Below are 26,034 nucleotides of genomic sequence, written 5' to 3'. Positions count from 1 at the left end.
TAACCGGCTGCCCCTTGTTTTTGTGTTTGTTTGGCTTTCATCACATTGATATTTTTAAATTAGATTTATTGGAGTGACATTGGTTACTAAAATTATATAGGTTTCCAGTGTACAGTTCTATAATACATCATCTATATATTGCATTGTGTGTTCACATGCTCTTAGTCACAAGGGCCAAATGTGTAAGATTCGTATAAGCTTATTCCCACTATTAGGGAAACAACTCAAATAATATGTAGTAATAATGCAGACCTGTGACCAGTAGAATTGCCTTATATATAAAGGCCAGAACATTATTATAACAAAATGTGTGTTGTGAAGAGCCATCTCCAGTTCAATATTATCTTGTCTATATTCTGTCCCAGCTAGGCTACTGCATTCACTTTTTTTTTAACTAAATAACACTTGTCCCCTCACAGTTAAGACTGCAATATATTTCTTAAAATGAATAGAAAGAGTTCTAATTATAGTTTGAAGTAAGAATTTTAAAAATTATCCATAATTTATAAAAGTATGAGTTGTGATCAAAAGATACGGAGATGTATAAATAAATAAAAATATTACAGTAAAAGGCACATTGCCATTAATCCCCCTAAAACCCTTCAAACACATTTATCCCATCATTCTTGCCACTTTCTGAAGCAGTTCTGGAAGTCCTCTTTTGTGAGTGTCTTTAGTTGCACTAAAGACACTTGGGGCTGCCTCGATGTCCTGAATCATTTTTACTTTGGAGAATAGCCAGAAGTTGCATGGTGCCAGATCCCGTGAATAAAGTGGATGAGGACACACCATAATGTTTTTATTTGACAGAAATTACCCTACCAGAAGCGATGTGTGACACAGAGTGTTGTGACGATGGAGGATGATTTACGGCACACTTTAAAACACACCTTCTCTCAACTGTAGCTCACACCCGAATGACTGGACCAAAGAAGTTGAAACTTGTCACACACTGTTACTAAGGTTTGATACACCACGACCTTTATTGGAGATCCGTGACTTTCTGTTGGATAGCACTTGGTAGCAGCATTCACCATGTTTGTTTGTTTTTTATCACAATGGAAAGGCTCCATGTCACACATCACTTCTGGTACGGCAATTTCTGTCAAACAGAAACATTACGGTATTTCCTCATCCACCTTATGCACTGGAACTGATACTGTGTGACTTCTGGTTATTCCCCAAAGTCAAAATGACCATGAAAGGTAAACGTTTTGAATCGATTCAGGACATTGAGGCAGCCACAAGAGCGCAACTAAAGACACTCACAAAAGAGGACTTCCAGAACTGCTTCAGAAAGTGGCAGGAACGATGGGATAAGTATATTCGAAGCAAGGGGCGGTATTTTGAGAGGAATTCATGGCAATGTGTCCTTTACTGTAATAATTTTTAATTTGAACATTCACCGTGTTTGTTGATCACAGCTCGTGTGAAACCTGTTTTTGAAACTTAAAAAAATCAGTGTTTTCCTTCTATTTTTGTTTGATTGTAGACTATGTTCAACTGAAGCAAAATGACTTTTTTTCCTTCTTTATAAAGTTTCTCTTATTACTGATACTTTTCTCTGAACCAATCCTCTGAATTATTTGGTACCCACAAAGCCCCGAGAAGCATTTTATGTAGAAAACTTAGATTACATCAGATTCTTTGATTTCTTATTAAAAACTATTAGTAAATTAATATTTGATTTTTTTTCTTTTTATCAAATCCCAGAGCTGACCTATGGATTATTGACCCCTGTTCCCTATCAGGTAGCTACCAAATGCCACAGTTTCCTAGAACGAGATGCTACTTCTGCTATGTGGAATTCATTTTCTTCCTGGCGATAACAGCAATAGCTAGCTAGAGAAGTGGGATGATTATTAACAAAAAGCTTGCACCAGAGAACAGTGTGACTGCCATAAAATGAACTCCTTTGTTCTGTTAACAAGTTGTTTGGCAGTTTTTTATTCTAGGAATAAGAGCATTTTAGATTAGTGTGTACCTGACAGTAAAACTTGAGTTTTAAGAAATTACTATTATTTGATAATATTATAATGTGTATGTTGGTTACATTCTTGGATTCTTTGCTACAACTGCAGTGATTTCCTAAGTGCATGAGTACCTTTCTCTAGGACTCACATCTTATTAGTTTTTTAAACTGCTTTATATTTACATGATACGGCCTCAACTGATTGCAATTCATGGGCCTTATTTGGATTCCAATTCAAACAAACTGTTAAAGTAATAAACAGTTATAAGACAATTGCGGAATGTGAATATTGCCTGGATAGTTGATGATATTGAAGAATTATTTTAGGTACCGTGTTTCCCCAAAAATAAGACCTAGCCGGACCATCAGCTCTAATGCGTCTTTTGGAGCAAAAATTAATATAAGACCCAGACTGGGTCTTCTATCATATAATATAAGACTGGGTCTTTTATTAATTTTTGCTCCAAAAGACTCATTAGAGCTGATGGTCCGGCTAGGTCTTATTTTCGGGGAAACACGATATTATGTTTTTTTTAAAAGACAAGAGTCATTATCTTTTAGACATACATATTTTAATATTTGCGTAATGAAATGATGTGTCTGGGATTTGCTTCACAAGAATCAGGGTAGGGCGGTCAGATGGCTCAGTTGGTTAGAGCGCGAACAACAGGGTTGTCGGTTCAATTCCCACATGGCCAGTGAGCTGCTCCCTCCACAACTAGATTGAAGACAATGAGCTGCTGCTGAGTTTCCGGAGGGGCAGCCAGATGACTCAGTTGGTTAGAGTGTGAGCTCTCAACAATAAGGTTGCCGGTTCAATTCCCGCATGGGATGGTGGGCTGCGCTCCCTGCAACTAAAGATTGAAAACGGTGACTGAACTTGGAGCTGAGCTGTGCGCTCCACAACTAGATTGAAGGACAATGACTTGGAGCTAGTGGGCCCTGGAGAAACACAGTGTTCCCCAATAAAAATGTTTTTTTAATAGTAATAATCACGGTAGAGGGCCGGGAGTAAGTGGGTAGGAATATCAATGAAACAAGATTAGCCCGGTATTATTGATAATTGTTTAAACTGGGTGATCAGTACATCAAGTTTATTATGTTCTTCTCTCTTTTGTATATATATAATTGAAAATTTCCATAATAAAAAGTTTAAGAACATAATGGCCCGTTTTCAAATAGTTTTGTTTGGTTTGTGTTCAGACTATAGAAAAATTAAGTAATAAATTTCTCTAGATTCACTGTAATCCTTTCCCAGTTAAATGAAAAAATAGCAAAACTATTATAACATCACTCTTTTTATAATGAGTATTATCTCAATTGTTTTTCTCATTAATTATCCTAGGAATATATTCTGTACTTGTGGCTCTGATGGCTGGCAAGGCAGAAGTAAGATATAATCCTGCTGTTATACAACCCCCGATGATAGCTGAATTCATCCGAGAGCTTGGATTTGGAACCACTATGATAGAAAATGCTGATGAAGGGGATGGTGTTTTGGAACTTGTTGTAAGTAAGAATTTTTGTGTAATTAATAAAATTTTCAGGGAAAACTTAATGAGGATTCAGAAAAGAATTCCAAATATAATTAAAGGTTGAGAAAATAAGGCATAAAGGGAAAATTAAGGAAAATGGAAAATGGAAGGATAAGATATGACTTAATGGTGGCCTTCAAGCATGGAATGTAAAAGATAATCATCATATCTCTATTAAGAATCAAAAAAGAAGAATTAGGTTTGAATGAATAAATGAAAAATCAACTTTTAAAAATTTAATACGATTCCTACCTAGTAGCATGTAAAAGAATAAATTCCAGATGCATTAAAGATTTAAGTTTTATAAATGAAGTCATGAAAACAGATGTAAAGCATATTGGTTTATACTTGATCTTAGCCAAAAGGCCAAGAAATGATGCAGCATATTGGTTTAAAATGATCATTTTCTCCAACCCAGCAAATCAAATTTTATTTGTATAACTTAAACAATTAAAATGAAAAATTTAACCCTGCAACAAAGTAAATTCCAGCTGAAAAATTTTAATGTGAAAAATGAAACCGTGAATTTACTAGAAGAAATATTTATAATTAAAAAAAAATATTTTATTATAAAAATTTCAGACATCAGAAAAGTCAAAAGAATTATACAGTGGACACCCTTGTAGACACCACCTAGATTCTACAATTAACATTTTACTGTATTTGTTTTATTGTACATGAGTCTTATCAGTCCATTGTGTAAATAATTTTAGACTCACAAATAAGTTGCAAAAACAGTACAGAGAATTTCCATGTAGCCTCTACCCAGCTTTCCCCAATGATAGCATCTAATCCATTATTTAAAAAATAATATTAGAGTAGGAATGGTTTTTCTAAATATCATATAAAACCCAGAAAAGGAAAAGATTGATAAATTCATGTACATAAAATTTCTTCTTGGGAGAAAAGCACCATAAAGTCAAAAGGCTAGTAAAATAATTGTAATTTATATCATAGATGAAAGTTAATTTTCTTAATATATGAAGAACTGTTATAAATCAATAAGAAAAGAGCCAGCTACCCAAAGGAAAGATGGTAAAGTATATGAACCCACAGTTTTCAGAAAAGCCAAAACAGTACCACTTTAAACATATGAGAAGATGTTCAACCTCATTTTGTAATAAGAGTAAAGCAAATTTAAACTCCACTAAAATGCCATTTTTCACCTACCAGATTGGTAAAGATAAAAAAAGAATTTTGTTAACACTGTGTTTGTGATCGCTTAAATATTGCTCTTGCAGTGTCAATTGATACAAGATCTCAGCAGGGGAATTTGGGAATATCTATCAAAAGTAAAATTGTGCATAGCCTTTGCCTCAGAAGTAGGAGCTTATCCAACAGACATATTTGCATATGTATGAAATTGCACGTTCAAAGATGTTCATTATATTATTGCTTATAATAGCAAAAGATAGGGAAAAAAACTAAATGTCAGTCATTAAGGACTTGGTGAATTATGATGCATCCATACTGTGGCAGCTATTACAAAGAATGGATAGATTTTTATTTTTTAAAGACTTTTAAAAATTAATAGCTTTATTGAAATATAATTCACACATCATAAAACTACCTCTTTTAAAGTGTACAATTCAGTGGTTTTTACTATAGAGTTTTGCAACTATCACCACTATTTAATTTCAAAACATTTTCATCACCCCCAAAATAAACCCCATACCTATTAGCTAGCAGTCACGCCTCATTCTTGATGTTAATCATTTGAGTCTTCCTACTTTTTTCCTTGGTTAGTCTAGACAAAAGTTTGTTGATTTTTTTTTTCTCTATTTGTAAATTATTTTTATTATTTATTGTTTTTATTAGTTTCAGGTGTACAAAACAATGTAATAGTTAAACATTACACCCCTCACAAAAAACCCCCTCCTCCAATCTACTACCCCTCTAATATCGTATATAGCTATTACAATTCCATTTACAATTCCCTATGCTGTACTCCACATCCTGTGACTACACACACACACACACACAGACATTTAATTATAGTTGACATTCAGTATTATTTAGCTTTAGGTGAACAGCGCAGTGGTCAGACATCTACAAAAAGTTTGTCAATTTTGTTGATCATTTCAAAGAACCAACTTTTGGTTTTGTTGATTTTCTCTGTTCTCCCTTTTGTTGCTTTTTACACTAATCTTTATTATTTCCTTCATTCTACTTGTTGGACCATACTTGTTTCATACTTGCTTTAGGTTTAGTTTGTTCTTTTTCTAGTGTCTTAATGTGGAAGGTTAGATTACTTATTTGAGATCTTTATTATTTTTTAATATTGGCATTTATAACTATGAATTTCCCTCTAAGGTACTGCTTTCATTTCACTTTTTCTACTTTTCAACTCCAGACTTTCCACTGGGCCTTTTTAATGATATCTATCTCTTTATTGATATCTTTTATTTGGTGAGACATTGTTCTTATGCTTTCTTTTAATTTTTTAGACATGGTTTCTTTTAGTTCATTGAATATATTTAAAATAGTTGACATAATATCTTTGTCTAGTAAGTTCAGTGTCTGGGCTTCCTCAGGGACAGTTTCTGTTGATTGCTTTTTTCCTGTGTATGGACCATACTTGTTTCATTGCATGGTCTCACAAGTTTTTGAAACTATTATGTGGGAACTCTGGAAATAAGATGTGTCCCCTCTCCTCAGGGTTTGCTGTTGTTGCCGTTTGTCATTGTTATTGTTTGTTTAGTGATTTTTCTGAATTAATACCATAAAGTCTGTATTCTTTGTTGTGTTTGGTCACTGAAGTCTCTGCTTCATTAGCTCAGTGGTCAGCTAATGGTTGGACATATTTTCTCACATACCTGAAACCAATAAGTCTCCCAGTCTTTGCTGAGGAACTTTGTGTGTATATTGGAGTATGCCTTCAATACTCAGCAGTTGACAATTTTGCCTTAGCCTTCACTTCCTGCATCTACAGAGCCTGAAAGTCAGCCTGAGGTGAGAGGTTAGGGCCTTTTCTGGTATCTTCTGAGCATGCACACAGCCCTGAACATGGGCACAACGCTATAAATATGCATGGCCTTCTAGATTCCTAGGTATATGTTGGAGCTTTTATGGACAGCTTGCTTACTAGCTTTTTCTTTTAGGCTTTTTGATTAGCTTATTGTTTACCCCAACTGTTATCTATTGGCTCAGAGAGCCATAGGTTAAATAATTGCCTCTAATTGACAAATTCTCCCAGGAAGAAAAAGCTTTTTGCACTCACTGAGCTCTAGTCAGGGCAAGACATCTTTGCAAGTGGAATATTTCAGATAACCCTCAGACAGGTCAAATAATAACAGTTCTCTGAGAATGAGGCTTTGAAGGAGCTGCAACCTTTTTCTGCTCCTTCTGGTGGCTTCTCTGAAGCTGTTTCCATGATTGTGGGCTGTTGATCTTCATGGCTACCACAGAGCTGGAGGGGAGCGGATGGAAATAGGCAAATTATAATGTCACATAGCTTACTGCTTTTATTGGGATTCATCTGATTTTCTTGAATAAATACTTCCTGGATTGCTGCAAGCTTTTAAGTTCCAAATTTCTGAAAAAGTTGGTTCTGAAAATTTTTTGCCTGTTTTTCTCATTGCTTTTATGGAGGAGAGAATTTTCAGAGGTCCTTACTCTACCATAACTGACATTTCTATAGTAGATACTCTTGAATAAATGTTTCATCATTTGTATACTCTTTGGTCACTTCCCAGAGTCTTTCAGTGGTTGATAATTGACATTTTTGCCCAGTTTTATCATTGTTTTTTTGGGAAAGGATTTGATGAACTTCTCATACAGTCATTCCAGAAGTCCTGCCTCTCCACTTTGGAATTGAATACCAACCAAACTATAACCTCACTCAACACATAGGGCAAAATACATTTCTAAACAAAGATAGAACACGTTTATCACCCACTAACTTTCACTAAATGTAATACTAAAGGCTGTATGTACTTTAGCAGGATGAAAAAACGTCTAGAGGGAAGTAAGGCATTGAATACAAGAAATAATGATTTGTCAAGTCCTCTCTCAATGAGTAGTGACAGGAAGAGGGATACTTTTAATGAGATCCTCTTTTGTTTAACCTGTTGCAGCTGACCCATCTTTGTTCAATGTGATATAAAAAAGGCATTCTAGTGGTCATATCCAAAGCATATTAATAGTGCAAATAAGATCTTGTGTGTTAATCCCATGTTACAAGAGTTTTTTTTTTTTATTAGTTTCAGGTGCACAAGACAAAGTAATACTTAGACGTTTATCATTTATATCCCTCACTCTGTGTGAACTCCTCTCCCCCCATCCACTATCCCTCTGACATCGCACAGAGAAGTGTAGTTTTAATTTAATGACCCATGTTTAATGGAGGAAAAGGTATATTTCTGAATAACAAAGCCTTTGTCTTTAACAGGTGAGAGGAATGACGTGTGCTTCCTGTGTACATAAAATAGAATCTACCCTCACAAAACACAGAGGGATCTTCTACTGCTCTGTGGCCCTGGCAACCAACAAAGCACATATTAAATATGAACCAGAAATTATTGGCCCCAGAGATATTATCCATATAATTGAAGTAAGTGCCAACACTTTGCATTTCTGTGTTCTTGCCTATTCAATCAGCACTCCTTTGAATTGCTTCTGGTTTATATCAGACAGACAGAGACAATGAAAAAAATCAGACCCCTTTGTTTACTCTAGACAATGTCTGTCTCAAAATTTAATGTAATGTGTCTGCCCTTTTAGGGAGTATTTGTCAGGAAGAGTTAGGCAAAGACATACAAGTATTACATTATTAATCAGGATCAGACTTAAAGTAGAACCACAGTATTTAGAAAATGGGTGTAAAATACAATTTGTTATGCGTAAGATTCATGTCAATCCCTAAGAAAGTGAAGCATCCGGTGAGATGCTTTATTGTTTGTTTGGTCAAAGCAAATGATGAATTTTTACGATAAAGTAAGAAATTTAAAGACTAAACTCCTTTCTTTGTGATAAATTCATCCTGTATTCTTTAGTAAATCTGAAGTGGTAGTACATGCGGAAGTGCATTAAAAGTTTCAATGTGCTATAGCATTTGTGTTTTAATGATATAAAGCGTATTAATAGTTCAGATAACATCCTATTAATATGGATAATAATACCATTAACATTTTTGTGAAGCCAGCATTATGGAGTACCTTCCATGTATCAGTTATCAAGATTACAAAGCTGTAACTATTTTTTTTTAATTTATTGGAGTGACATTTGTTAGTAAAATTACTTAGATTTCAGGTGTACAATTCTGTGTTACATCATCTATAAATCCCATTGTGTGTTCACCACCGAGAGTCAGTTCTCCTTCCATCACCATATATTTGATCCGCCTTACCCTCATCTTCCACTCCCACTACCCCCTTACACTCTGGTAACCACTAAACTATTGTCTGTGTCTATGAGTTTTTGTTTCACATTTGTTTGTCTTGTTCTTTTGTTGTTCTTGGTTTATATACCGCATATCAGTGAAATCATAGGGTGCTCTGCTTTTTCTGTCTGACTTATTTCACTTAGCATTATACTCTCAAGATCCATCCACGCTGTCACAAATGTTCCTATATCATCTTTTCTTACTGCAGAATAGTATTCCATCGTGTATATATACCACAACTTCTTTATCCATTCATCTATCGAAGGACATTTTGGTTGTTTCCATGTCTTGGCCACCGTAAACAAAGCTGCAATGAACATTGGAGCACATGTGTTTTTATGGATAAATGTTTTCAGATTTTTTGGGTAGATACCCAGGAGAGGGATTGCTGGGTCATATGGTAATTCTATTCTTAATTTTTTGAGGAACCTCCAGACTGCCTTCCATAGCGGCTACACCAGTCTGCATTCCCACCAACAGTGTATGAGGGGTTCTTTTTCTCCACTGCCTCTCCAACACTTGTTACTCTTTGTCTTGTTGATGATAGCCATTCTGACTGGGGTGAGGTGATACCTCATTGTGGTTTTTATTTGCATTTCTCTGATAATTAGTGATGTTGAGCATTTTTTCATATGTCTATTTGCCATTTGTCTGTCCTCTTTGGAGAAATGTCTCTTCAGGTCCTCTGCTCATTTTTCAATTGGGTTGTGTGTTTTTTCGTTGTTGAGTTTCATGAGTTCCTTGTATATTTTGGATATTAGCCCCCTATCGGAGGCACTGTTTGCAAAAATCTTCTCCCATTCACTTGGTTGCCTCTTTATTTTGCCAATGGTTTCTTTTGCTGCGCAGAAGCTTTAAAGTTTCATATAGTCCCATTTGTTTACTTTATCTTTTACTTCCATTGCCTTTGGAGTCAAATTTATAAAATGCTCTTTGAACCCAAGGTCCATAAGTTTAGTACCTATGTTTTCATCTATGCAGTTTATTGTGTCAGGTCTTATGCTTAAATCTTTGATCCATTTTGAATTAATTTTGGTACATGGTGACAGGTAGCAGTCCAGTTTCATTGTTTTGCACGTGGCTGTCCAATTCTCCCAGCAGCATTTATTGAAGAGGCTGTCTTTCCTCCATTGTATGTTTTTGGCCTCTTTGTCAAAAATTATCTGTCCATATTTATCGGGTTTTATTTCTGGGTTCTCAATTCTATTCCATTGTTCTGTGTGTCTGTTTTTCTGCGAATACCATGCTGTTTTGATTATTGGAGCCCTGTAGTACAAGCTAAAGTCAGGGAGTGTGGTACTTCCAGTATTGTTCTTTTTTCTTAACATTGCTATGGCTATTCGGGGTCTTTAGTTGTTCCAAACAAATCTGATGACTTTTTGTTCTATTTCTTTACAAAATGTCATTGGGATTTTGATGGGGATTGCATTAAATCTGTGTATTGCTTTGGGTAATATGCCCATTGTAACTATGTTGATTCTTCCTGTCCATGAGCACGGAATGTCTTTCCATTTCTTTGTGTCTTCTTCAATTTCCTTCAAAAATGTCTTATAGTTTTCAGCATATAGGTCCTTCACATCCTTGGTTAAGTTTATTCCTAGGTATTTTATTCTTTTTGCTCCAATTGCAAAAGGAATTGTTTTTGTATTTCTTTTTCTGAGATTTCATTGTTAGTATATAGGAATGCAGTGGACTTTTGTACGTTGATTTTGTAGCCAGCAACTTTACTGTATTCGTTGATTGTTTCTAATAGCTTTTTGGTGGAGTCTTTAGGGTTTTCTATATATAGCATCATGTCATCTGCAAAGAGTGATAATTTAACTTCTTCATTCCCAGTTTGGGTGCCTTTTATTTCTTTCTCTTGCGTTATTGCTCTGGCAAGGACTTCCAACACTGTGTTGAAAAGCAGAGGTGATAGGGTACAGCACTGTCAATGTTCCTGAATGTAGAACAAAGGGCTTCAACTTTTTCACCATTAATTGTGAGATTAGCTGAGGGTTTTGTCATATATGGCCTTTATTATGTTAAGGCATTTGCCTTGTATACCTATTTCATTAAGTGTTTTAATCATAAATGGATGTTGTATCTTGTAAATGCTTTTTCTGCATCAGTTGATACAATCACATGACTTTTGTCCTTTATTTTATTATTTATGTGATGAATCACATTGATGGCTTTGCGGATGTTGAACCATCCTTGTGCCCTGGGATGGTTTGAGGATGATGCCCCGGGGATGAACCCCACTTGGTCGTGGTGAATAATCTTTTTAATGCATTGTGTATTCGATTTTCTAGAATTTTGTTTAGGATTTTTGCATGTGTATTCATCAGAGATACTGGTGTGTAGTTTTCTTTTTTTGTGTTGTCCTTACCAGGTTTTGGTATGAGGGTAATTTTGGCCTCATAAAATGAGTCAGGGAGTACTGTCTCTTCTTCAGTTTTTTGGAAGAGTTTGAGCAGGATTGGTATTAGATCCTGTTTGAAGGTTTGGTAGAATTCACTTGTGAAGCCATCTGGTCCAGGACTTTTGCTTTTGGGAAGGTTTTGGATGACTGATTCAATTTCGTTACTGGTGATCGGTCTGTTTAGATTTTCCAGTTCTTCATGGTTCAGCCTTGGAAGGCTGTATGTTTCTAAGAACTTGTCCATATCTTCTAGGTTATTGAATTTGGTGACTTATAGTCCTTCATAGTATTTTTGGATGATCCTTTGTATTTCTGTGATGTCCGTGATAACTTCCCTGTTTTCATTTCTGATTTTGTTAATTAGTGTCTTTTCTTTTCTTAGTGAGTCTAGCTAGGGGTTTGTGAATTTTGTTAATCTTTTCAAAGAACCAGCTCTTTGTCACATTAGTTTTTTTATTGTCTTTGTTCATATTTCATTTAGTTCTGCTCTGATTTTGGTTATTTCCTTTCTTCTGCTGACCTTCGGTTTCATTTGTTCTTCTTTTGTAGTTCTTTAACGTGTAACATGAGGTTGCTTATTTGGGATTTTTGTTGTTTCCAGAGCTAGGCCTGTAATGACATAAATTTCCCTCTTAAAACAGCTTTTGCTGCATCCCAAAAATTTTGGTAGGATGTATTTTCATTGTCATTTGTTTCTATGTATCTTTTCATCTCTCCTCTAATTTCTTCTTTGACCCGGTACTTCTTTAAAAGTATGTTGTTCAATCTCCATGTATTTGTGTTTTTTCCTGCTTTCTTTTGCAGTTAATATCCAATATCAAAGCGTTGTGATCAGAGAATATGCTTGGTATGATTTCAATCTTCTTAAATTTGCTGTGGCTGGTTTTATGTCCCTATATATGGTCTATCCTTGAGAATGTTCCATGTACGCTCGAAAAGAATGTGTAGTCTAATGTTTTAGGATGAAGTGCTCTATATATGTCAATTATGTCCATTTCATCTAATGTATCATTTAGGGCTGCTATTTCCTTATTTTTTTCTATTTGGGTGATCTACCCATTGCTGTCAATGATGTATTAAGTCCCCTAGTATAATTGTGTTTTGGTCAATTTCTCCCTTTACTTCTGTAAGTATTTGCTTGGTATATTTTGGTGCTCCCTGATTGGGGGCATAAATATTGATGACTGTTATATCTTCTTCTTCTGTATTCCACTTTACCATTGTGAAATGTCGATCTTTGTCTCTTGTTATCTTTTCCACCCTGAAGTCTGTTTCATCTCATACCATTATGGCTACACCTGCTTTTCTCTGGATACCATTTGCTTGGAGCGTCAATTTCCACCCTTTCACTTTGAGTCTATGCTTGTCCTTGTAGCTGTGATATGTCTCTTGGAGACAGCATATGGTTAGGTTTAGTTTTTTGATCCAGTCTGCTGCTCTCTGCCTTTTTATTGGTGAGTTCAGTCCATTTACATTTAGGGTGATCATTGATATGTGAGGATTTCCTGTCATTCTATCTTTAGTTTTCTGGTAAGGTTGTGTGTACATTGTTTCTTTGCCTTTTTGATGTTGTCTCTTATTTCTGTGTGGTGGTATTCTATGATTTTTCCCTCTGTTTCCTCTTTTATTACAGTATATATTTCAGTTCTGGATTTTTTTTGAATGCTTACCCTTAAGTTTATGTAAAAGGAAGTTTGATGTTTACAGCATTCCATTTTCTTTAGTACACTTGCTCTCTCCATTCCCAAATTCCGGTTCAGGCCTTTACTCTCCCCCTTTTTATGTTGCCACAAATTGTCCTTGTTGATGGTGTACGAATAGCCTCCTTTAGTATTTCTTGTAGTGCAGGTCGTGTATTAGAAAATTCCCTCATCTTCTGTATGTCTGGAAAGGTCTTTATTCCTCATTCATATCTAAAGGATATCTTTGCTGTATATATTATTCTTGGCTCATAATTTCTCTTTTTCAATAGTTTGAATGTCTGGTTCCACTGTCTCCTGGCTTGTAGAGTTTCTGCTGAAAAAGCTGGTGATAATCTAATGGGCTTTCCTTTGTAGATTACCGTCTTCTTTTCCCTGGTTGCCTTGAGGATTCTTTCTTTGTCATTGATTTTAGACAGCCTCAATACAATGTGCCTTGGAGAAAGCCTGTTTGGATTGAGGTAATTAGGTGATCTATTTGCTTCTTGGATTCAAAGATCCAGTTCTGTCCACAAGTTTGGGAAGTTCTCATCAACAATTTGTTTGAATATATTCTCTGTTCCCTTCTCTCTTTCTTCTCCTTCTGGTATGCCTGTCATTCTTATGTTGCTCTTTCTGATAGAGTCAGAAAGTTCTTGTAGAGGTCTTTCATTTCTTTTAAGTCTCAAGTCTCTGTCTTCTTCCATCGGTGTCATTTCCAGTATTCTATCTTTGATGTCACTGATTCTTTCCCCCATTTGGTCAACTCTACTACCTAAGCTAGTTATTTCATTCTTAATTTATTCTATTGAGTTCTTAATCTCCAGAAATTCCATTTGGTTCTTTTTTAAAATTTCAATCTCTTTTGCAAAATGCTCATGGTGTTCTTTGATTGTGTTTCTGAGTTCATTAAACTGCCTTTCTGTGTTTTCTTGCATCTCGTTCAGTTTTTTCAGAACTGCAATCTTGAATTCTCTGTCGTTTAAGTCACATATTTCCATATCTTTCAGTTTATTTTCTGGAGTCTTTTCACTTTTTTTCTGAGCTGTCTTTTTGCCTTGGTTATTCATGGGCATTACTGATTTATTGTTTCTCTTCCTAGACATCTTCAGGAGTGGCTTCTGCAACAGGTTGATACGAAGAGGTCTTTCTTTTGTTTTCCAATACTTGTTGGTAGGATGTTTTATTTTCTTTCCTATGGCAGCTTTTTTTTCCTCTCTCACACAGTAGTGCTATGTTTGCTCGCCACTATTCCAGCTACTCACACAATGGGGGTATTCCCTGGGAAATAGGCTTCTCCTCTGTTAACAGTTCGCCTGGGTCATAGGGCGCCACATCCCTGTGGAGATGCGGAAATTTTTTAATTTCCAAAGCTTTTTCTGCACCAGATTCAGAGCCCGTATGTTTCAGCAGTTCAGTTTATTCCTGCAGGGATCCGCCCAGATAGGTGGGGCCAGGTGTGGGGTGAGTAGTGAGAGGTGGCCCAGAGCAATGGCGGCAACCACCACCACAGCCGGTCCTGCTTTCACAGCTTTCTCCACTTTGCTGGAACTAGTTGGGCTGTGAATCTGTGTCTGCGGTCCACAGTTCTCAGAACATCAAATATTCTGTTCTTTTGTTCTGACACTGCTACTGTTCCGCTTCTAGCACTGGGCAGGTGCGGGTGCGGGGAGCTTTTAGAGGGTAGGGAAGGGGCTGCTAGTCTGAGTTCCTAAGGCTTCCGTTCTCTGCTCGGCAGTGAGGGCTTAAATCACCATTTTCAGCCTTCTTCTCTCAGTCTTTTCTCCGAGGTCTCTGCCATGAGTGTTGGGTTAAGACGTGTTATATGCTGCCCCCTCAGCCCTGTGGGCCCTAAGTGGAGCCCTAGCAGTCCGTGTTCTTCCCTTTACCGCAGTTGCGGTAGTTCCGGGATGCAGCGAGCTCGGAGCACTGAGCTAGGTCTGCGTCCTGTGCCGGCGCTGCTCCGTCTCCCCACTTCTCCCTTCCCCCCTCCCCTGCTCTCGCGATTCTTCCACCTTTAGGTGAATTCAGTAGTGCGCCTCTTCGTCTTGTCTGCTGTGCAGGGAGTCCTTTGTGGATTTATTGTTGTTCGATTAGTTGTAAATTCCATGGGAGCTTTACAGAGGCTCACCTCACGCCGCCATTTTGATGACCCTCAAAAACCACAAAGCTTCAATTCTTAATTCTTACAACATTGGTATTGTATTCAGTTTGGAGGTGAGAAAACTCATGTTAAGAGAAGTTAAGTTAATTGCCCAAAGTCAAATACCGTGTTTCCTCGAAAATAAGACCTAACCGGAAAATAATCCCTAGCATGATTTTTCAGGGTGGTCATAATATTAAAATAACCCCTACCGTATTTCTCCAAAAATAAGAACAGGTCTTATATTAATTTTTGCTCTAAAAGATGCATTAGGGCTTATTTTATATTACAAGCATCCTGAAAAATCATGCTTCGGCTTTTTTCCGGTTAGGTTTTATTTTCGGGGAAACACGGTAGGTAGTACATATAGCTGGAATTTGAGCCTAATCTTTGAGTCTCCAAAGCTCAGGCCTACTTTTTCACTGTAGTACACTTCCAAGAGATGTTAGATGACAGCATTTTCTTTAGATTTCAAAATATAGTGTGTTACTTTCTTTGATTCTATGAGTCTTACTTAGGGTATGGGTTTAATAGTTTGTTTCATTGAGGAAAATTTTTGTTTGTGTTATTTTTTCTTAATTTTTCCTTCTGAGGGTTCATTAGTGTGTAGAAACACAAAAGATTTCTGTATTCTAATTTTGTATCCTGCAACTTTACTGAATTCCTTTATTAGTTCTAATAGCTCTTGGTGGAGTCTTTAGGGATTTCTACATATGAGGTTGGACAGTTAAGTTCACAAACTCATCCTAGAAAAAGTGCTACATACCTTATTGCTGAGTATCACTATGGTCACCTTCAAAGTACTCCCCTTCGGAAGCTATACACCGATACCAGCTGCTCATCCATCCTTCAAAGCAGTTTTGGAACTGTTTTTCAGGAATGACCATCAGAGCTGTCATCGTATTACCCTTCATGTTCTGAATGTCATCAAAATGTCCTCCTTTCAATATTTCCTTTGTCTTTGGGTAAACAAAGAAGTCATTGCAGGCCAGATGAGATGAGTAGGGAGGGTGCTCCACTACAGTTGTTTGTGTACTAGCTAAAATCTCCCTTACAGACAGTGCCGTGTGAGCTGATGCATTTTCATGATGCAAGAGCCATGAATTGTTGGCAAAAAGTTCAGGTAGTCTAATTTTTTTCAAGCAGCGTTTTCAGCACTTCCACATAGTAAACTTAGTGGACTGTTTGTCCAGCTGGTACAAATTCATAATGAATAATCCCTCTGATATCAAAAAAGGTTAGCAACATCGTTGCAACAAGTTCGTGAACTTAATTTTCATACGTTGTATAGTATCATGTCATCTGCAAATAGTGACAGTTTTACTTCTTCCTTTCCAATTTGGGTGCCTTTTATTTCTTTTTCTTGTCTGAGTGCTGTGGCTAGGTGTTCCAGTATTGTGTTGAATAAAAGTGGTGAGAGTGGGAGTCCTTGTCTTTTTCCTGATCTTAGAAGACAAGCTTTCAGCTTTTCACTATTGAGTATTGTAGCTGTGGGTTTGTCATATATGTATATAGCCTTTATTATATTGAAGTATGTTTCCTCTATACCCATTTTGCTGAGGGTTTTTATCATAAATGGATGTTGAATTTTCTCAAATGCTTTTTTTTTGCATTTATTGATATGATCATATGATTTTTATGCTTGGTATTGTTGATGTGTTGAATCATGTTGATTGATTTGTGGGTATAGAACCATCCTTGCTTTCCATGAATAAATCCCACTCGATCACAGTGTATAATCCTTCTACTGTATTGTTGAGTATGGTTCGCTAATAATTGGTTAAGGATTTTTGCATCTAGGAAGCACATCTTCATCTTTATATTCCCAAGAGTTACTTGCACTCAGTAATTGAATTGTTCTTAATGACAGTACCATGGCTTAGATTGTCTCTACATAGTATTTATACATTCAGTGAAATAATTGTTCTCTTGTGAATTTCCTTTAGAGCTTGGGTTTTGAAGCTTCTTTGGTCAAGAAGGATCGATCAGCAAGCCACCTAGACCATAAACGAGAAATAAGACAGTAAGTACTTTTGGAGTGTCAGTGAAAAACAGATTTTGACTCTTGATTACAAATTTAACATCCTCTTAGCTTGTCAGGTTTTACAATATCATCGTTCCACACGGTGGCGTGGTCACAACTTGTATTTTGCTGTAGTACATAGACTCTTTAACCATTAGTTTCTTACTAAAATAATTTTTCTTTTCTACATAAGATGGAAACGGTCCTTCCTTGTGAGCTTGCTTTTCTGTGTTCCTGTAATGGGGCTGATGATATATATGATGGTCATGGACCACCATCTTGCAACTCTTCACCATAATCAGAACATGAGTCAAGAAGAAATGATCAACGTTCATTCTTCTATGTTCCTGGAGCGCCAGATCCTGCCAGGATTGTCCATCATGAATTTGCTATCCTTTTTATTATGTTTACCTGTACAGGCAAGTGAAATGTTAACAAGTCTATTTTTTAATAATTAAAAATAGCCAAAATGTGGCAGGCAAAGTATTTTCAGTGCAAAGTAGCTGTTAGCCAGAAGTCCAATCATTTTATGCTGTATGTTTTATAAAAATAATCTTAAACTGAGTGGTTAGTTATAGTAGATAATAAATTCTGCTTAACCCCTATGGATGTTGTCTAATGACAAAGCAGAGAATAAGAGTTCAGTTTGTATTTAGATATGAATTTGGTATTGTTATCTGCTTTGTATGTAATGTTATTTTTTAAATTATTATAACAATAAAATTAAATACATATATAACGTTTAGTATTTTAAATTAATTATATTATATTAAATATATTATAAATATATTTTTGTTTATTATATAAAGTAAAATAATTATAATTATTGCATTATATATTTTTTTTACTATTTCTCCCTGGCACCTAAATTCATTACTTTCTGTATATTGTCAACCCTTCTTTTGAGATAAACTTCTACTGTGGATCACTTCCATCTAATAAACCTGTTCCTTTTTCTGATCCTTGTAAAAAGCAATAATATTTTTTAATCCTAGTATGTTTCTCTATACTAATGAAAAATAATCTTTCCAGTTATGTTTACCAACTAAAACGGGCAACAGATCCAATAGCTTGTGATATACCACTTAGGTTGAATTTTAGAAATGGGGGATGAGGGTTTTTAAAATTTTTATTTTTTTAAATTACATTTGACATTCAGTATCATATTAGTTTCAGGTCAGGTGTACAGCATAGCAGTTGGACATTTTTATAACTTATGAAGTGTTACCCCCATCTGGTAAATTTAGAACTCACCTGGCACCATACATAGTTATTACATTATTGACTATATTCCCTATGCAGCACTTTACATCCCATGACTATTTTGTAACTGCCATTTTGTACTTCTTAATCCCTTTACTTTTTTCACCCAGCCCCTCAACCCTCCTCCCAGCTAGCAACCATCAGTTTGTACCTATGTGTTTTTCTGTTTTGTTTGCTTGTTTATTTTGGTTTTTAGATTCCATAAATAATTGAAATTATGTGGTATTTGTTTTAGTCTGACTTATTTCACTTAGCAAGATGAGTTTTATATAAAAACTCCTTGTCAAAATAACATAGTTTTTTTCCGTTTCTTGTTTTTGCTAGCATGAAAGAGAAAACTCTAAGAACCACTTGATTTTATATTATGGACTGTTTATTTAATCATAGAGGACAGCTGCCATGGGCTTATATAGCAATTTGAATCCTTGCACACACATATATGCTAAAATACTAACTATTGGTTAAACTTAAAATCTCTCCTTAGTGTTTATGGATTAGATAAAAGCCAAAGTAAGTTTCAGCATTTTTAATAAAGCAATGATTATTATTTCTATATTACAGTTCTTCGGAGGCTGGTACTTCTACATTCAGGCCTACAAAGCACTGATGCATAAAACTGCGAATATGGATGTACTGATTGTGCTGGCCACCACCATTGCATTTGCCTACTCTTTGGTTATTCTTCTAGTTGCAATGTATGAGAGAGCCAAAGTGAACCCTGTTACTTTCTTTGACACGCCTCCCATGCTGTTTGTATTTATTGCTCTAGGCCGCTGGCTGGAACATATAGCAAAGGTAAAGTAAGAAAAGGTGACATTTGTGAAAATCTTGGGTGGATAAATGACCGTAATATTTTCTAGACCAATTATTGTAAAAATATATTGATTTATGTAGTTAATCATTTACTGAAAGAAGTATTTATTTTTTTGGCAATATTTTAAATATTACTTTAGAAGATTTACCAAGTTTATGGAATTAATACTGTAGATAGTACAATATATCCATATTTCAGAGTGAGTCATTTGAGAAGTTACTTATTTATGTCACATTAATGGAAAAATTGATGTGACCACAAGATTTAAAATGATGAAAAAATATTCACCCATAATCTCATGCTATAATGGAAATCACTTTCTGATCCTGTTCTACATACCTTTATATTTTACACAGCATACATACCACTTACAGAGTACAAGTGATATGCATACTCTAAAGTTTTTTACTCCATTTTTTCAGTCTAGATATACATAATCATCTGGTATTTCTGAATACTATTCTCTCAAATCAATGTGCTGTAATTTACTAAACGATTCTGGTTTTCTCAATTAAATAGTTTCCAATTTTTAATTTTGGATAACCCAGCATTAAATATATTCATGGCTAATAGTCATTTCTATTGAATTAATATCTTAGGATAAAACATATCCTTAAAAGTCATAAATATTTCTGTGGCTCATGCTACAACTTGTAACAATTTTTGCCAGCTAGTATATGTTAGTGAAGTAGTTTTATTACAACTTCATTAGCATTGTCCTACTGAAATTCTTGCTCAGTCAGTAGCATGAAATGGTGTCATAGAATTGCATTAGTTTGCATTTCTTCCATTAATAGCTAGGGTAAACATTTCTCTATATATGGGGTAGTACCATATTTTGCAGTATATAATGTGCACTTTTTTGCCCAAATTTGTGAGGGAAAAATAACGATGTGCGATATACATGGGTAGTGCTAATTCCATATCTATATAAATGTTATTCTTTCATTTATGCTTATGAGTTAAAAGTGTAACTCTAGAAGTCAATAATACCCATATGCAAAAATAATACCCTGGAATATGATAATTGGTTTTCTTGAACTTAACAATGAGCTTGCAGTTACAAAGAGTTCTTGGTCTTCTATGATGCATACATATCATAAATTTGTTACTGGTACATAAAATTTCTTCTACCATAATATGTTAAAAAATAAATGATGATCAAAATAGCTTCGTGAGGTGAGCCTCTGTAAATCTCGCCTGGAATTTACAAGAAATGAAACAACTATAACTCCACAAAGGACTGCCTGCACAGCAGACAGGCAAGACGAAGAGGCGCACTACTGAGTTTACCTAAAGGTGGGCCAATCGCACGAGTGGGGGAGGAGGGAAGGGAGAAGTGTGGAGACAGAGACGCAGGGGCGCAAGACGCAGACCTAGCTCAGTACTCTGAGCTTGCTGCATCCCAGAACTACCGCAGGTGTGGGAGAGGGAAGAACTCGGACTTTTAGGGCTCCGTTTATGGCCCACAGGGCTGAAGGTACAACATATAACACGGCTGAACCCATTGCTCATGGCAGAGACCTTGGAGAAAAGACTGATGGAAGAAGGCTGAAAACGGTGGTTTAAGCCCTCAGTGCCGTGCAGAGAAAGGAAACCTTAGGCACTGCAACTAACCGCCTCCTCCCTACCCTCCTAGAGCTCGCCCCACCACCACCTGCCCGGTGTTCGAAGCAGAACAGTAGCAGTGTCAGATCAAAAGAACAGAATATTTGCTGTTCTGAGAACTGTGGACTGCAGACACAGATTCACAGCCCAACTAGTTCCGGCAAAGGGGAGGGAGCTGTGGAAGCAGGACCGGTTGTGGTGGTGGTTGCTGCCATTGCAATGGGCCACCTCTCACAATTCACCCTGCCCCTGGCACCACCTATCTGGCCGGATCCCTGCGGAAATAAACAGAAATGCTGAAGCATATGGGCTCAGAATCTGGTGAAGGAAGAGCTGTGGAACTTAAAAGGTCTCTGCATACCCACACGGACACTGCGCCCTGTGACCTAGGCGAACTATTAACAGAGGAGAAGCCCATCCCCCAGGGAATTCCCCCATTGGGTGAGAAGCTGGAATAGTGCAGAGAAAATATAGGACTACTGTGTGAGAAAGAAAAAAAAGGCTACAGTCGGAGAGAAAATAAAACATTCGACCAACAAGTATCGGAAAACAAAAGAAAGACCTCTTCCTATCACAACCTGTTGCAGAAGCCACTCCTGTAGATGTCTACGAAGAGAAATAATAAATCAGTAATGGCCATGAATAACCAAGGCAAACAGACAGCTCAGAAAGAAAGTGAAAAGTCTCCAGAAAAGGAACTTAAAGATATGGAAATATGACTTCAATGACAGAGAATTCAAGACTGGAGTTCTGAAAAAACTCAATGAGATGCAAGAAAACACACAAAGGCAGTTTAACGAACTCAGAAACACAATCGCAGAATATCACGAGCATTTTACAAAAGAGGTTGAAATTTTAAGAAAGAACTAAATATCATTTCTGGAGATTAAGAACTCAATAGAAGAAATTAAGAATGAAATATCCAGCTTAGGTAGTAGAGTTGACCATGTGGAGCAAAAATCAATGACATTGAAGATAGAAACCTGGAAATGACATGGATGGAAGAAGAAAGAGACTTGAGACTTAAAAGAAATTAAAGAACTCTACAACAACTTTCTGACTCCATCAGAAAGAGCAATATAAGAACGACGGGCATACTAGAAGGAGAAGAAATAGAGAAACTGTCACTGAGAACGTCCCAAACTTGTGGACAGAACTGGATCCTCGAATCCAAGAAGCAAACAGAACACCTAATTGCCTCAATCCCAAAAGGCCTTTTCCAAGGCTCCTTGTATTGAAGCTGTCTAAAATCAACGACAAAGGAAGAATCCTCAAGGCAGTCAGGGAAAAAAAAGACGGTAACCTACAAAGGAAAGCCTATTAGATTATCATAATATTTTTCAGCACAGACTCTACAAGCCAGGAGGGAGTGGAACCGAATATTCAAACTGTTGAAAGAGAGAAATTATGAGCCAAGAATAATATATCCAGCAAAGATCTCCTTTAGATATGAAGGAGGAATAAACAGACATACAGAAGCTGAGGGAATTTTCTAATACATGACCTGCACTGCAAGAAATACTGAAGGAGGCTATTTGACCATCATCAACAGGGACAATTTGTGGCAACAAAAACATAAAAAGGGGAAGCGGTATATGGGAATGGAGAAAGCAAGTGTACTAAAGAAAATGGAATACTCTAAATATCAAACTTTCTTTTACATAAATTGAAGAGTAACCGCTCAAAGAAATCCAGACTGAAACGTATACTGTAATAAAAGAAGCAACGGAGGGAAACATCATAGAATACCATCACACAGAAATAATAGACAACAACAAAAAGGCAAAGAAACAGTGGAGACACAGCCTTACAGGAAAACTAAAGATTGAATGACAGGAAATTCTCACGTATCAATAATCACCTAAATGTCAATGAACTGCAGTCACCAATAATAAGGCACAGAGTAGCAGATTGGATCAAGAAACTAAACCAATCCATATGCTGTCTCCAAGAGACACCTCTCAGCTACAACGACAAGCATAGACTCAAAGTGAAAGGGTGGAAATTGACACTCCATGCAAATGGTATCCGGAGAAAATCAGGTGTAGCCATATTGATAGCACATGAAACAGATTTCAGGGTGAAAAAGGTAACAAGAGACAAAGATGGACATTTCATAATGGTAAGGTGGACTACAGAACAAGAAGACATGACAGTCATCAATATTTATGCCCCCAATCAGAGCACCGAAATATACCAAGTAACTGCTAACAGAACTAAAGGAAGAAATTGACCAAAACACAGTTATACTAGGGGACTTAAATACATCATTGACAACTATGGATAGATCATCCAAACAGAAAATAAATAACGAAATAGCAGCCCTAAATGACACATTAGATGAAATGGACATAATTGACATAAATAGAGCACTTCATCCTAAAACGTCAGATTATACATTCTTTTGTAGTGCACATAGAATATTCTCAAGGATAGACCATATATTGGGACATAAAATCAGCCTAAGCATATTTAAGATGATTGACATTATACCAAGCATATTCTCTGATCACAAGGCTTTGAAATTGGATGTCATCTACAAAAAGAAAGCAGTAAAGAACACAAATACATGCAGATTAAACAACATACTTTTAAAGAGTGACCGGGTCAAGGAAGAAATTAGAGGAGAGATCAAAAGATACACTAAAACAAATGACAATCAAAATACATCCTACCACAATTTTTGGGATGCAGCGAAAGCAGTTTTAAGAGGAAAATTTATATCATTACAGGCCTATCTTAAAAAAACAAGAGAAATCTCAAGTCAATAACCTCACGTTATACCTTAAATAACTAAAAAGAACAAATGAAACCCAAGGTCTGCAGAAGAAAGGAAATAACAAAAATCAGAGCAGAACTAAATGAAATAGAGAACAAAATACAATAGAAAAAAATTAATGTGACAAAGACCCGGTTCTTTGAAAATATTACAAAATTGACAATCCCTTGGCTAGACTCACTAAGATAAAAAGAGAGAAGACACTAATTAACAAAATCAGAAATGAAAAAGGGGAAGTTATCCCGGACACCACAGAAATACAAAGGATCATCCAGGAATACTATGAAGGACTATATGCCACCAAATTCAATAACCTAGAAGAAATGGACATGTTCTTAGAAATATGTAGCCTTCCTAGGATGAACCATGAAGAACTGGAAAATCTAAACAGACCGATCACCAGTAACAAAATTGAATCAGTCATCCAGAACCTTCCCAAAAGCAAAAGTCTGGCACCAGATGGATTCACTAGTGAATTGTAGCAAACCTTCAAAGAGGATCTAATACCAGTCCTGCTCAAACTCTTCCAAAAAATGGAAGAGACAGTAGTCTCTAACTCGTTTTATGAGGCCAACATTACCCTGATACCAAAACCTGGTAAGGACAACACACAAAAGAAACAAAACTAAGGACAAGATCTCTGTTGAATACAGATGTAAAAATCCTAAACAAAATTCTTGTAAAGAGAATACAACAATGCATTAAAAAGATTATTCATCTCGACCAAGTGGGGTTCATCCCTGGAGCACAAGGATGGTTCAACATCCACAAATTTATCAATATGATATATCACATAAACAAAATAAAGGACAAAAACCATATGATTATATCAATTGATGCAGATAAAGCATTTGATAAGATACAACATCCATTTATGATTAAAGCACTTAATAAAATAGGTATAGAAGGAAAATACCTGTTAAAGACCATATATGACAAACCCTCTGCTAATCTCACAATTAATGGTGAAAACCTGAAGTCCTTTGCTCTATATTCAGGAACACGACAGGGCTGTCCACTATCACCTCTGCTTTTCAGGATAGTGTTGGAAGTCCTTGCCAGAGCCATCAGGCAAGGGAAAGAAATAAAAGGAATCCAAATTGGGAATGAAGAAGATAAATTGTCACTCTTTGCAGATGACATGATGCTATATATAGAAAACCCTTAAAGACTCCACCAAAAAGTTATTAGAAATAATCAACAAATACAGTAAAGTTGCCGGCTACGAAAGCAACGTACAAAAGTCCATTAGATTCCTATGTACTAACAATGAAATCTCAGAAAAGGAAATGCAAAAAGAAATTCCTTTTTCAATTGCAGCAAAAAGAATAAAATACCTAGGAATAAACATAACCAAGGATGTGAAAGCCTATATGCTGAAAACTACAAGACATTTTAAAAAGAAAGTTGAAGAAGACACAAATGGAAAGATATTCCGTGCTCATGAATTGGAAGAATCAACATAGTTAAAATGGCCATATTACCCAAAGCAATATACAGATTTAATGCAATCCTCATCAAAATCCCAATGGCATTTTTTAAAGTAGAACAAAAAAATCATCAGATTTGTTTGGAACCGCAGCAGACCCCAAATAGCCAAAGCAATCTTAAGGAAAAACACCAATTCTGGAGGTATCACACTCCCTAAGTTTAATGTGTACTGCAGGGCTACAGTAATCAAAACAGCATGGTATTGGCAGAAAAACAGACACATAGACCAATGGAATAGAATTGAGAACCCAGAAATAAAACCATATAAATATGGACAGACAATTTTTGACAAAGTAGCAATAAAACATACAATGGAGAAAACACAGCCTCTTCAATAAATGCTGCTGGGAGAATTGGATAGCTACGTGCAAAAGAATGAAACTGCACTGCTACCTGTCACCATGTACCAAAAGTAATTCAAAATGGATCAAAGACTTAAGCATAATACCTGACACAATAAACTGCATAGAAGAAAACATAGATATTAAACTTATGGATCTTGGGTTCAAAGAGCATTTTATGCATTTGACTCCAGAGGCAAGGGAAGCAAAAGCTGAAATAAACGGATGGGACTATATGAAATTTAAAAGCTTCTGCACAGCAAAAGAAACCATCAACAAAATAAAGAGGCAACCAACTGAATGGGAGAAGATTTTTGCAATCAGTGCCTCCGATAAAGGTCTAATATCCAAAATATACAAGAAACTCATAAAACTGAACAACAAAAAAACAAACAACCCAATTTCAAAATGGGCAGAGGACCTGAAGAGACATTTCTCCAAAGAGGATATACAAATGGCAAATAGACATATGAAAAAATGCTCAACATCACTAATCATCAGAGAAATGCAAATTAAAACCACAATGTGATATCACCTCACCCCAGTCAGAATGGCTACCATGAAGAAGACAAATAGTAACCGGTGTTGGAGAGGTTGTG

General features: G+C 36.1%; 1 protein-coding gene across 1 annotated transcript in view; it reads left to right on the top strand.

Annotated features, from left to right (window-relative positions):
• Positions 1-26,034, top strand: part of ATP7A (ATPase copper transporting alpha) — a 132,853-nt gene that overhangs the window by 70,894 nt on the left and 35,925 nt on the right. Inside the window, exons 6-10 of the mRNA XM_081043611.1 lie at positions 3,318-3,481; positions 7,898-8,059; positions 17,063-17,139; positions 17,333-17,558; positions 18,964-19,197. Coding sequence (XP_080899737.1) covers positions 3,318-3,481; positions 7,898-8,059; positions 17,063-17,139; positions 17,333-17,558; positions 18,964-19,197 — 863 coding nt within the window. The remainder of the gene's footprint in view (positions 1-3,317; positions 3,482-7,897; positions 8,060-17,062; positions 17,140-17,332; positions 17,559-18,963; positions 19,198-26,034) is intronic.

This window comes from Rhinolophus hipposideros (genome assembly GCF_964194185.1).
Source record: "Rhinolophus hipposideros genome assembly, chromosome: X".
NCBI classification, from domain to species: domain Eukaryota; kingdom Metazoa; phylum Chordata; class Mammalia; order Chiroptera; family Rhinolophidae; genus Rhinolophus; species Rhinolophus hipposideros.
Note: the sequence above shows the minus strand (reverse complement) of the source record. Positions and strands in the feature narration are given on the sequence as shown.